The following is a 14,030-nucleotide window of genomic DNA, read 5'->3' as shown; positions in this document are numbered from 1 at the left end:
TGATAACGAAGGCTTGTGTTCCAGATAGAGAGTCCGAGCCAGCTGACTGTGATTGGCCATTAATTAGAAGCAACTCTCTGAGACCAATCACAGATGCACCTGTTGCATTCCACAGCCGCAGATAATCATTGTTTACATTTTGTTCCTGAGGCCTTTCAGCTTCTCAGGAGAAAAAATCATAAGGAAAGGACTTTTCATAAAAGATGCCTGTGATACAGGAGTACGTCTCAGGTACCAGAACTGGCCTGGTACCTTTGGTCCCCCCCACTAAATGTCATTTTTCCCCATTGCAAACAGCAGGCTTCACTGTTCTTCCCATAGGAACATCCCACATTCCCTTTCTTGTTCAATTTTTTTTCTTCCCACCCTTCAAAGAAGCAGTGTTTATTTGGCTTGAGCTCATGAGCAGAGCTTGGATGGGTTTATGAGCTCTATGCCTGAACCTACAGTCACAAACATGGCTGGCTGCCTGGCTTTGTTAATTAGCTACCAGCAATGCTTCATTTTTCCCTCTGTGGTTTTCTTCTGAATTACTAGGGCACTGCTCATTAGTTCTCCTCCTCTTTGGGATGCCACAATTGAACATTATGGCATCCAGATATGCCAGGGAGCTGAGAGTACAAGCTTGATTTGTTTGGACAATAAAATATAATAGTTGCATTTAGATAATTAAACAAAATAAACAACAAAGCTATTTTGTACTGTTGCAATCTGTCCTTCCCTGTCCCAGTGCTCCATTTTCTTGTTTCCTGATCTGCTGGAAAAAAAGACTGGAGTAAGCGTCCTCAATCATTTCTTGGTTTTGCTTTGAATTATTAAATTTCTCTTCTTCTAAATCTGGTTTGGTCTAGTGGGTGTCAGCTGATGGGACAAAAGCAGCAAATCAGCACGTGCCAGTTTGGGCTCAATTCAACCAGAAACAGCACTTCCAGAAACTTAATGCTAATTTAGTAATTTAACACAAAATAACAGCAGTAGCAACCAGGGTGGTAAAATAATGTTTTATTCCATGAATGAACAAACACTACCATGCCACATCCTAAAGTTCTTTCTACAAAAAGATTGTGGACAGAGCAGATTTTTACGTTTCTCAGTTCAAGTTCATTTCAGGCTCTCGAGCCTGTTCAGCGTAGCAAAATCTGGACACGCAGCATTCTCATGGTCTATTTGGCTTTTTGCCAGATAAAGCAGATTTACACTGTAGTTCTTGTTCACACAATGTCGATGCACTGTAAATTAAAGGAGATAATCCCAACCAAACTAGGTAATTCTTGTGGTTTATCAATATATTTTTTCATGATGGTCAAAGTACAACCAACATTCAAAGCTTAAAATAAAGGTAAGAAAAAAGACACACTAAAGAACACAATGGAAACATCATCATTGCTGTCAGGATGTGAGTTTACCCACAGTACTATGTAAAAAGTAGGAACTGGCATTGACATTCAAGCTGTTAAAACAAGAAAAGAAATGACATTAATTGTTATATTTCCAAGCTAGTGCTTCTAAGGAGTCCTGACCAGCAAAGAAGTGTTCCCGCATGCATGTCGAACACAAGACTAATATTGGATTGGGGATCTGACAAAGAGCTGACTTACATTCCTTTATATACAACAAAATGAAATATACAGTATTAATACTGGCTGTACATTTGGTCAGAATATTTTACAAGGAGCGACACTGTCAAAATTCCTATGATGCAGCACGTGGAAGTGGATGGAGGTTGGATTCCTTTCTGAAAGCCTAATGTTTTCACAAGGAGTTTTAAAAGTTGCTTTCCACTGCTCAAATGAACAGTTACACCTTTTAAAGCAAAAAAAAAATCCTCTTTTTTTTTTTTTTTTTTTCTTTTATGGTTGTCAAAACCAGTGTGAAAAGAAGAGACAATTAAATGTGTTTGGAATATGCTAATCATTGACCTGGAATAAAACTAAGCCACAGACAGCATGTGCAGTAAATCTCTGCACATTGTCTCTGTTTAAATGGCTTTATAAGATGATGTGTGAGGTCTCTGGTACAAATTCCTGTACCACAGCCTCACCTAGCTGTTCCCTAGCAGGTTACCAACCATTTGTTCCAACTCTAAAGAAAGAGAAAGAATAATCATGACTGTCGCATATTTTTCTACATCGCAATAAAAAATATCTCAATGTAAGCTGATTTAGTTTATTTATGTGCATATTTCTCAAGGCTGCCAAAGAAAATACTCAATCTTGCTGGCAAGAGCTATTTTGGGAACTCAAGAGTGAGTTTTTCTTTGCTTTATTCCAATAGATCTTTTAATATCTGGGTAGCTCAAGTCCCATTGCCTCATTAGACCCCTGAGGTCTAAAGTGAGTTGGTTAATTAATTTTATGTTTTTCCCCATCCAGAACAAGCTGAGAAGCTAATAAGGTAAGCATGAGACCCAATGAACAACAGAAGTAAAAGCAATACAGAATTAACAAATAATTACAGGGAGGTTTAAGATCAGTGTAGCTGTAGTGATATTTTGCCCATCTGGGTTTGTGTATCCTGTAGCAATGACAAACCTCCTGGAGATGGAAAAGAGCAGGCAAGTGCATGAATTGAAGCTGTATCCTTCAAAATAATTGTGCTATAATCTTCTCCATGTATTAGATTAGATTTTTTGTTCTGACACAGTGTGATGCTAACTATAGCAACCTTAATGTGGATGATGGATTTCACTGCTACTGCTTGACTGCTTGACTGCAAAGAGACATCAAATCTTCCAGTCCTCAAAGTGGTTTCTTGGGGTGTTCCTTCAAGTTCAGCGTCTTCCCATTTTCATTCTAGAAGTCATTTTGTGGCAAACAAAAAAAAAAAAGGAAGAAAAAAAAGGAAAAACCCAACCAAAGAAAAAGATGTTGGTTGTGATGGATTTATTTCAGACAGCAGTTTCTGCTGAGTTCACCATGCTTAATGTTCTTCCATTTAGGAAGGAGTTGCCGTCAAGTAAAGCAGAGGAGCTGCTTTCAGTTTGGTTTTTTTTTTGTTTTGTTTTGTTTTTTTTTTTTTTTTAATACATGCTAACAACATCTCTTTCTTCAGGAAAATGATCCAGTTGCATATTGTCAGAGAGATCTGCCTTGTGCTTAGCACGGACAAGTAGGGTTAATCATCCTCCTCCTCCTCTTTCAGTGGGGCCAGTGGGAGCTTGTCTGGAACCTGGAAACACTCCACAAAGAAGTTGACAATGGACTGGTACAAGTGCTGCTCAAACGCTGCATTGCTGAAGTAATGGCTTTGATCAGGGTAAATCTGCAAAGAAACAGGTAAATAAACAACTTTTAGAGTGAAAGTCTCAGGAGACCACCCACACCTGCAGCTTGAGCTGCAAACCCCTTGCATCTCCTCAGCATCCTGGGACTTCCCATGGATGCTCATGAGCCCAGGGTAATTTGGGCACCACAGTGCTCTGAGTGCAGACTGGCTTCTTCCTTCACAAGGAACCTTTCTGGGGTGAAGGATTTTCCATTTAATTCTGTTCTGAATGGGTTCAGTCTAAGAAGAACCAGCCCACACTTTCCTTGTGTAAACCAAAAAACATTCAGTTTTGGAGAGAAATGGCATTAGGTTATACTGACTAAAATGAGGGCTTTAAAGCAAAAATGTCATTAGTTAAAAAATTTAATATAATAAATATTGCTGGAGAAGTAAATAAATTGAAAAAAAAATGGTGAAGCCAGAAATTAAATTGTTTAAACTCAACTTTTCAATAAAATGAAGCAGGTAACTTGATGTAGATCATAATGGGTTGTCTAGGCAGGGATGCTAGGGTGGGTTCATTTTGAAAGATTTAATGGCTTAGACATGGACCATTCAGCAAAAAAGAGATACAATTTGGTGGAAAGTGGAGCTGTGCCATTCCCAGTGGGATGTCAGATTTAGGTGACATATATCTTTGTAACTTTTCTGTTTGATTTAAAACCTCGTTTCCCCAAAATTCACCCTGAATTTGTTCTGTTGTTCCCAAAGAAAGTCAACATGCATAAATTCCTTAGGGAAATGTCTGTCACAACCTAATTTACTGTAATTCAATAATTGTTCTACAACGGTCCAGACCAAAACTCTGATGCCACATAAGCATGGAACTAATAGAAACATGTGATATGCTGGTGCTACTTCTACTGCCAGGCTGAGTTTGCAAATGGTTTTTCAAACCTTGCTTCATAACAGCAGCTTGAGTTGAAACAGGGAAATAACTGTTCAAATAGAAAAAAAAAAGAAACATATACTGTACCTGCAAGCTGTAATTAGCCTTTGCCCTAATTAGGTGTGTGATAAGGTCTGTAGTATGCTGAAAATGGATTTTTTCTGTAAAAACAGATTGCAATCATTAAAGAGACATTTAATTAACAAAAATCAAAGCTATCACAAACATATAATGAACTCAAATGATGGGATAACTTACCATCAGCAGTAGGATGAATGATCAAAAATGTCTGGTCTTTTAGTAATGAGACTCTGTGTGATAATTTGCTGATCTGTGGAGGTAAAGGTTGCAATAAGATTAAAAACTTGTAAGGAATTAGCAATTTATATGGAGGCAATAGAAGTGCTTATTTCCATTTAATGCTTTATCACCAGGATAACAAGCAGGCCCCAGCACACCACATTCTCCTGGCTACTTATATAAATCTAGAGGTAAAATAAACCCCCACCCTGTGCTGGCAGGGCAATGTCTGCAGCAGGAACATTTCAGAGATCCTCCTCTCTTCTGATAATGTTCCATAAAAGCCTGAACTGTAGAATACATGGAAAAATATCAAAGTGAACAAAAAACTCTGAAAAAAAGTGTGCCCATGTGCCTATGCCTAAGGACACTTCATGGATCTGGAGGGACTTTGTGTGTTTTGGAAGCCAACCTCAATGAGTTCTGGCAGCTTGGGGGATGATCTGATATGAAATTCAAGTGTCCACTGTTGAGAACACCTTTGTCCTCAGCTGTCTTTCAGATGCACAAGGGAATATAAATACAAACAATTTCTAAAAGAACAAAAAGCATTTGCACTAATATAGAATTTGAGAGAAAATGAACTCAGAGTTTAGGTAGCCAGGATGAATCTTCCCTTGTGAGGGTGGTATTTGCTTTCTCTGTGAGAACAATGCTAGACCTTTGCTACCTTCATATCTTCTGGCTGGACACAAGGCTTGGAAGCTGAATAGATTTTCTCTATAATTAATTTTGCTTGTGTGACTATTCTTTATCAGGTTTTGCCTCCAAGTAATTTCAGCACAGGATCCAACTGATCCCATCACATGTATTAAACAATGTCTTTATTAACTGGTTCTGTGCTTCCTTTCCCATGTCCTCCTCAGTTCTGGCACAGAGTTCTGCCTATCTGAAATATCACAAAGCTTGAGAAAGTCAAGATGAGTTTCACTTGAATTTGTTTATCTCAGAGAGAATCAAAGTGGCAAGATCATTGGCAAGAACTTTCCTGGAGGTCATGACACTGCGTCCTCTTGGGCACATTTGAGTCACTCAGCTCCTTCAATCTCTAAAACTGTATTTACCCAATTTACAGAGGCAGACACCAGGGCTAATCAATAAAAACTTCATCCACGATTACTATTAAGACAAGAAAAGCAGTAAGCAGACTGAAGGACACCTTCAGAGCTCCACTAGAGAGTCCCTCTTGCAAAACCTTGCTGCCTTCCCAAAGGAGAGCATATGGAAAGAGAGTTCAGACCCAGTTCACATTTTATCAGGGAAATGCAGTGTCCATGCAGTTACCTCGTATGCTCTGTTATCAACCCCGTGCAAACCCAGGTATCTTTCAGAAAAGGCTGAAGCTTGAAGAGAAAAAATGAAAATATCACTTTCAGTCAAGAATACACTGGTGCTTTTGAGTCAAATACGGTAAATGCTAAAAACTACCTTATTTTCTAACACGGCCTTAATTATAGAGGACGAATTTCTAAAAGTTTTTCAAAATGAACTAAGGATATTGGTGATACCACAGTCTGTCATCATCACCATGGACTTCTGGTCTCTAAATAAATCAGAAAAACCTTTTTTTTTTTTCTTTGTTAATGCAACTGAGATAGAAGAGCTCTATCAGGTTGTGTCCCTTTCTCCTTCCACATGGAGCAAGTTCCCTTTGGTCTCAGGGATGACTTCACAGCTCCTGAAGTCTGGCTGAACACCACTGAGTTCCCGGGCAGCCCCCTGAATTTCAGTGGCACTAAGTGCAAAGGGAACTGCTGTCCCTGAGAGAAAGGACCCTCATGTGCAGGGCAGTGCTGTGGTCAGAGGCAGGATGGGCCAGGCAGACTGGACCTCAGCTTGCATGGGTGGGTGCTTCAGGCAGGAAGGAAACAGGTTCAAGGCACTGGTGGTGGTTGGTGGAAAAGGCTAGAGGGGTTTAAAGACAATTCTCCTTTATTTAAAAGGACTAATAAAGTTATTTGATCGCTCTAACTACCATGGTTGGTCTCACTGGTGCAGTTAAATTGCTTTAATGGGGAAAAAAGGTGTATGGCTACTCCTAAAAAGACACAGAATATAAAATAAGTAAGATCTTGGGAAAGAAAAATGGCAAGTTTTAAAGGATAGGGAAGAAACATCACTTGTGGTCAGCAGGGGGGTCTGTGGGCTGAGGAATGGGATTTACCATATAGTCTGAAGTCTGTCACTGGGGAAAGAGCAGCTCCACAGGTGAACACCTGGTTGTCTTCACCAGCTGGAAGCATGTAAGTGCTGAGGTAACCACCATAATCCTGGAACAGAAACAGGACAGGGGTATCAGTGACCCTGCTGGGAGGCAGTGCTGCTTTTGGGTTCAGAAACAGGGCAGCTGAGACCTTGCAGCAAATGCTTGGCCATTACAGAGCCTGTGACACCTTGCTCTGGAGAAACACAAACCAAGGGACATCTCCTGGAGGCAGGAGGGTTGTGTGCCCAAGCGCTGGCCTTTCTCATCTCACTCTATGGCTGTAGCTCTAACCAGATCTGTTACCTCTCCAAAATGCTTGCTTTCTCTTACAGACTTTCTCTACTTAAAATGAGCATCACAATTTCAGTGACTGCTGCCAGCCTGTTAACAATTCCCTGAGAGATGCTGCTCTACGTGCAGCTCTCCTCGCCCACTCCAAGCCCTTGTCTCTCAAGTAAACAATTTATACTCACAGTCCCACTCTCATCTCAAACTGTTTGTACTTTACAGTGGCTGTTTCCCAGCCAGGCACACGTGGCAAATCAGCCTCAGAAATCCACAGGGTTTTTGTACACATGAGTTAGATGTACCCACATTCCCACAGGCTTTAGGAGACAAGGTGAATATAAAATGAAAGTTTGCAATGGGAAAAAAAAAAAAAAAAACAACCAAAACTATCTGATGATGTTTTCTGTGCAACAGTCACTTTTTGCACTTGGAAGTTAATTTAAAAGAAGTCATTGATGAGTACATTGGTGAAATGAAAGCCTCCACCTTTAACATCACTGAGCAAGGTGCAGTCTATCCCAAACATAAATAATAATAAAAAAGTCACCACTGATATATTCAATAAGTCAGGGTTAACTCAGCTGTTTAGCCATATCAGGCAGCTGGGACAGCACAGAGGAGCAATGTCACAGCATTACCTTCCCAAACACACCGACTCTCGTTTTGTCAATGAAATGCTCCTCCAGCATTGTCCTAGAACATGAGAGAGGAAAAGCAATGGGTTAAAATTATTTTTCTCTTTAAGAGCAAAACTTAGAGTAATTTTAATCAGCTTTAAATTAAACTAGCCCCAGAAAAAATTCATAGAATGGTTTGAGCTGAAAGGGACCTTAAAGCTCATCCAGTTCTAACTTCTCTGCCATGGGCAGGGACACCTTCCACTATCCCAGGATGCTCCAAGCCCCATCCAACCTGGCCTTGGACACTTCCAGGGATGGGGCACCCACAGCTTTTCTGGGCAACCTGTGCCAGTTCTCACATCCTCTCAATTAAGAATTTCTTTCCAATATCTAATCTAAACTTATCCCTTTTCAGTTTAAAGCCCTTTCCCCTTGACACAGACAATCTAAATCACGCCAAGCTGCTTTCACATGGATCTCTCTGATTTAATCTTGTAACCTCATGTGTTGGATTTGACCAAGCAATGGCAACAAATAACCTGCACTACCTCTGGAAGCCATAATAAGCCATTGCACAGCTATTGCAATACTCTGATAGTGGTTTTAATGTGATTATGTGCAGAATAAATCTAACAATATGACAGAACTTGACATTTAGGGTTTTGCCTTGGTTATTCTGTTTAAAAAGTTTAAGGATTTAAAGATGGATTTTTTTCCAACTACCAGGCTAGCAAAAGATTAATGTAGGAACAGATATTCAAGCTTGCTTGTTTGTAGCTGTGTGACTGTACAGAGCTAAAAATAAATAGGCTTTGAACATGTGATACAGATAAGTGTGCTCTAATTTAGCTCTGTTTAAGGCTTGGTTTTCTCCCTCTCCTCTGGTTGACATGAGCTGCCTCTCACATGCAGTTGTGATTGCACAATATTGTCCCTCCCTCCCATCTCCTTGCTCTACCCTACACATTATTAAAGCAACCAGGACTAATGAGTCTTGGATTAATTGTCTGTGGTATTTTCGGGGTTCCCCAGATGGAGGAGGAATTGAGAATCTGACTCCATGTTCTTAGAAGGCTAATTTATTATTTTATGTTACTACATTATATTAAAGAATACTATACTAAAACTATACTGAAGAACAGAGAAAGGATTCATACAGAAGGCTAAAAGATAATAATGAAAAACTCGTGACTTTCTTCAGAGCCCCGACACAGCTGGATGGTGATTGGTTATTAAGTAAAAACAATTCACATGAAACCAATGAAACATTGTTGGTAAACAATATCTAAACCAAAGCAGCAAAACACAGGAGAAGCAAATGAGGTAATATTGTTTTCCTTTTTCTCTGAGGCTTCCCAGGAGAAGAATCCTGGGCAAGAATATTTTTCCAGAAAACATAATGGTAACAATTATCCCAATGAATGAATGAATGAATTCCTTCAATAACAGTGCCATTCACCTGACAGCTTCCAGCTGATCCTTCTCCTCCAGAAGGCCCAGCCTCCTCTTGACCTCGTGCAGCAGCTTGGCGCCCTGGAAGCCGCTGCCGCGCCCGTCGAACTTGAGCACGATGGCGCTGTGCGAGCTGACCATGACGCTCTCCCACGTCACCTCAAACCTCTCCGTGACAATCTGGCTGCCAGGCGTGCCATCCCTGGAACAGAAACGGGCGTCAAGGAAAGGTAACAGCACCCAACGCCCTCCCCAGGGCTGTGGGATTGCTGTGGGATGGGCACCCACAGCCCCATGGGGCAGGGTGAGGGAATACAGGTTTCTGGAAGGGGACACCAGTCTCTGCAAGTGATGCTGGGATGCTGCAGGCATTGTAGATGGATAAGGAGAGGATTGGCTCTTGCAATTTAATGATAACTATTTTGTGACTATTAAGAAAAGCTTTAGTGATGTATAGTTGTTATAAAATTAAACAAGGCCAGACTTTGAGAAGAAAAAGGTGCTCATTTATTAAAACCAATTACAGGGGACAGAGAGTTTGAGATAAGCTCAAACTCCCACGCAACAACCCAAAAATAACGTGTCCCAAACACGCTGAGTTCCCCCCAAAAAGTAAGCCCATCAAAAGGAGAAGAACCCCAAACTCAACGGAAACCCTCATTTTATAACCCCTCTCAGGTCCAGTATTGGTGGGTTTTGGATCCACTCATTGATTGGTCAGTTTCCGGCGTTCTCATGGTCCTTATCGATATTCATTCTGGACCAATCATTTCCTCAGGGCATTGAATGATTGGTCAAGTCCAATAACCCCCTGCCCCCTTTGACCATCGCTCCCACCAAACCTTAGATGTCCCTCCCCAGGACCCACAGCACATATTCATCAACCCACCCCAAAACAACAATTCTCAACTCAGCCCTAATTTAACACAAATTGAACACCATTTGTAACATAGTTATGTTATTGTAGTTTAGATGTCCTCTGTTCTCCCCACAGTTCCCTTTCCCCCCTGTATTGTTGCCATCACACAGCCTGGGCTGTCCAGGACAGGCACAAAGAAGCTGCACAGGTGTCCCTTGCATGGGGCAGCTGGGAATGGAAAAGCTTGGGGGTGCTTAGGGGGTGAGGCATGGCAACACCTGACCTCCAATCCAGTTACAAGAAAGCAGTCTCCACCAAAAAATGGCAAAGAGCTGACTGACAGACCTTGGGAAGGGCCAGGGCTGGCTGATGCAACCCCCAGGGGTATAAAAGACTGAGCATCCATCTTGAAGATGAACTGGCCACGACGGCAGTTCCCACCACTGCAGCTTTTTCCTTATGTAGTTCTTTGTTGTATTTTTGTTGAGAGCGGTTGTGTCTCACAATGGTGTGCAGGAGGATGATTGTGTGGGGTGGGTTTTGAGGCTGGGTGAAAGCTGTGGGTTGGTTTCTGCCTCCCTCTGTGCACAGCAGCCCCCAAGCTGAGGTTTGAACCATACCAGCAAGCACATCTCTAACTGGTCAGGATTCCTCCTGTGAGTAACCAGGTGTCAGTTGAGTTTTGCCTTTATTATTTCTGCTCTAATGTATATCTGTTTTCTACGTTCCCCAAAGCTCTTTTTTAATTTCTGCTGAAGTGGTTCTGTCATCACTGCCTCACACAACTACAGAGGGAAAGGACTCTTCTGAAGTTATAAAAAACAGCTTAATAATGCCCAGTTTGGCTCAAAATTGAGAAGGGGAAAGGAGTGAGCAAGATCTCCTCTTCACCCTTTTGCTTAGGGTCTGATCCTGCACAGGGGAACCATCTTGAGAAATACAGACCCTACTTCAGCCAGGCAGCTCAGAAAAAACAAGGGATGATGATGATGATGACTTTAAGTAATAATTTTAGGCTGAGATTACTGTAGAGCCACTGGCATTTTTATCTGCTTTTTTTTTGTCATTTTTGGGGTTCTAAGAGACATCAGGCACTTCACTGCAGGACCTCAATGCACATGTGTCTCCAGTCATTTACATTTATCCAAGCGAGACCCTGGCCCACCCAGCTCCAGGGGCAGCCTAATCAAGTGCTGGGTGCCTGATGAGAGCCAATCTTCCTGGAGCACATTGGAAATGAAGCAGGTTTTCTCTGCAGTAATTCTATGATGCAATGACACGCTCCCTGCAGTGGCTTTGTCCTTCATGGAGAGTTGTGCAGGGTGGCACAGGCATTCACCAGGCATTCATCCCTCCTGCATGAGGCTTTTCTCTCATGGGGTGTTCCCTGGCAGGCAGCAAGGGATGCACTGGGATGCAGCCAGGGCCAAACGGGTTCTTCCAAGGTCAGTCAATTCCCTCCCGCAGTTTCTTTCCAAATTGCCAAAAAACCCCACTCAGTAATGTGCATTATTGTTACTAAATGTTGCATAAAGAAATACCCATCTGCTCTGCCTGCCAGGAGGAAGACCTTCCTATTTAATATAAATGCTATCTTTGTAGAGATATTCAAAGGTTTCCAGCTCTCTCTTTACTGTCACTTCAGCAAACACCAGCACTTAAAGGAGAATGATTTCTGCATGAGGGCACCTAAAATTTAAGCTCTAGTAAGGCTGACTGAATTCCACTCTAAAATTACCTGTTAATCACAAGGTGGGTGCCCTAAGTACTGGGACAGGAAGCCAAAATTCATCTTGCATTCCTCCTCCTCCCATTTATGCCCCACAAGTGATTGAAGTGTGCATGAAATGCCTTCACAAAATCCCAAATTTGCTCTGCAGGATTTCAACAGGAAGCCCTCCTGAGAGCTGAAAACCTTGGCTCAAACCTGGGAAAGAAGGAATGTACATCTGGCCTCTCCCAGCTGTGAAGTGAGATGGGGTAGGAAACAGTGTGATGGAATCTGGCATTCCTTGTACAAAACAATATCTTAGAGGTTTCTGATCATGACCAAGGTTTCCAAGCTGCCCTGATAATGTGAACAGAAAGGACAAGAGAGAACTTACACAACCAAAAGCAAGGGGTAGTGAGCGGTGTCTGCAAAGGTTGCTGGCTTTAAGATCTGCATTGGTAATCCTAAGCAAAAAAAAAAAAAAAAAAAGAACAATTAACAACGTATCTTCGATATAGGAATGCTGACATGATTCCAAGAGATTTTTCTGGTGTTCTGGCCACAGATAAGTAGGAGCAAAATGGGATTTCTTCAGAGGCTGTGGTGAATATCACCTTAGAAACACAGATGTTGCCAGAGAAAAGACCCACATTGTGATAGCTGAGGTGACAAGAAATGTAAATGGGGAGTACAGTGCGAGCTGCTCAGTCATGCATCAATTTTACAGCGTTCAATTAACATCTGTCAATAGCTACAATTTTCCTTTTTTGGCAGCTGGATGAGTGACGCAGACAGAAATCAATATTTCAGGGCAGCAGAGAGGGAGGAAAATTGGCAATGAAAATGGTAATTTAAAACCCAATTAAGTATGGTGGCTGGGGGAGAAATAGAATTATTTTGCTATAATGGTGTGAGGACAGAGGGAGAATCCTAACTTCCAAAGGGTTAAATTTTGGGAGGCAAAGGTGCTGAAGCCCAAGTTATACTGGTACAGAACCAATGTAAAGGAGAGGTGTGATCACTAAAGCTTCTTTTAACTGAATGTCATTTCTGTGGCTTTGTATCAGTAGACAAAAATGCCTCCATAAAAACCCCCTCTGCATCAACAACAGCACATTCATTTTTGAAATGTTAACTACAATCTAGATTAGCAAAGGCTCAGCAATTAAATTGGTATTAGGAACATTTTCAGTAGATTAATACACAGATTAGCAGCACGGTTTAAGTGGTTTGCTTTGCAATCGTTGCCTGACACTCTGCCTAATTAGTTATTCCATCTGAATGCTAATAGCTGCAAATTGGATCAATGGCCCAGGGACAGCCAAAAAGGCCATGGATTGACTTTAAATATTACAAAGTGCTACGTGCAGTGCTCCCCAAGCTGCTCAGCCCAAAGCTTTGGAAACACAGGGATGGCACAGCAGAATGGCCAGTTTGTATTTATTATATTTATATACACACAAGTATATTTTTGGTTAAATGAGAAGAATTGCAATAAGGCCTGTATTTAAAAAAATTAGTATCAAGCTGAGTTATCCCTAATAAACTGCCAGTCTCACATGAGCTGGCTCATGGGGGAAATGTGGGTTCTTTATCCATCCTTTCCTGTCCATAAAACTTGGAATTGCATGTCTGTTCCTGTTATTTTATGCACTGGTTTATGTTCCTTATGCCCATGTGGCAAACAGAACATTTTAGGGCCATTGTTACCCTTTTCAAATGGCAGCCATTTCCCAGCCTTTGTTTCACATTTTATAACTTCTGGAAATGGCTGCAATCAGTAACCTGCCCTCAGCACATCTTGCTGCTTTCACTCCAATCCTGTGGCCTCAGAAATACACTCCTTCTGGCATGGGAAACATTATGGGCCACACTTTGAACCCAGAGTCTTTGGGGTTTTGTTCTAGAGTCGCCACCATACATGCAGGCTGGGATTTTGGGGAGTCTTTGTGCATCTCTGAGTATGTGGATTTTCCCCATATGGGGAAGGTATCTGCCTACAGCCAGAGGAGATTTTTTTTTTTTTTTAGGTTGTTTCAGGTACAACTACAGAGACAGGCTTACATTTTGGCTGTTTGCCACCAGGCTTTTCTCTCCCTCTTTGGGATATATATATATATATGTATGTGTGTATATATATATGTGTGTATATATATATATATGTGTGTGTATATATATATATGTATGTATGTATGTATGTATGTGGAGAATGATTATACAAGTGGTAGAAATAACACCAGCTGCAGGTGCAAACTGCTCTAAGTCTCTTCTTTCTTTACTACAGGTGAAATCTCCTTTTTTTCTTCCACATAAAGCTTTTTTTCTTTTTCTTTCTTTCTTTTTTTTTTTTTTTTTAACCTCCCCAAATCATAGCTTTTTCAAAGAATCCTGAGTGACTCCAAAGGGCAGTCATGCAAGAGTCATCTTCATTCACTGCA

General features: G+C 41.3%; 1 protein-coding gene across 5 annotated transcripts in view; it reads right to left on the bottom strand.

The window, feature by feature from the left end:
• Positions 1 to 982: 982 nt before the first annotated feature.
• Positions 983 to 14,030, bottom strand: part of DPP6 (dipeptidyl peptidase like 6) — a 571,605-nt gene continuing 558,557 nt past the window's right edge. For all 5 annotated transcript variants that reach the window (XM_064703886.1, XM_064703887.1, XM_064703884.1 and 2 more), the window contains exons 19-26: positions 11,987 to 12,056; positions 9,030 to 9,224; positions 7,589 to 7,643; positions 6,621 to 6,726; positions 5,741 to 5,799; positions 4,415 to 4,487; positions 4,244 to 4,317; positions 983 to 3,261 (exon numbers count right to left, since the gene is read on the bottom strand). In XM_064703886.1, coding sequence (XP_064559956.1) covers positions 3,115 to 3,261; positions 4,244 to 4,317; positions 4,415 to 4,487; positions 5,741 to 5,799; positions 6,621 to 6,726; positions 7,589 to 7,643; positions 9,030 to 9,224; positions 11,987 to 12,056 — 779 coding nt within the window. In that variant the 3' untranslated portion in view covers positions 983 to 3,114. The remainder of the gene's footprint in view (positions 3,262 to 4,243; positions 4,318 to 4,414; positions 4,488 to 5,740; positions 5,800 to 6,620; positions 6,727 to 7,588; positions 7,644 to 9,029; positions 9,225 to 11,986; positions 12,057 to 14,030) is intronic.

Source organism: Zonotrichia leucophrys, chromosome 2 (assembly GCF_028769735.1).
Source record: "Zonotrichia leucophrys gambelii isolate GWCS_2022_RI chromosome 2, RI_Zleu_2.0, whole genome shotgun sequence".
NCBI classification, from domain to species: domain Eukaryota; kingdom Metazoa; phylum Chordata; class Aves; order Passeriformes; family Passerellidae; genus Zonotrichia; species Zonotrichia leucophrys.
The sequence above is the reverse complement of the archived record's forward strand: the minus strand, read 5'-3'. Positions and strand labels throughout refer to the sequence as shown.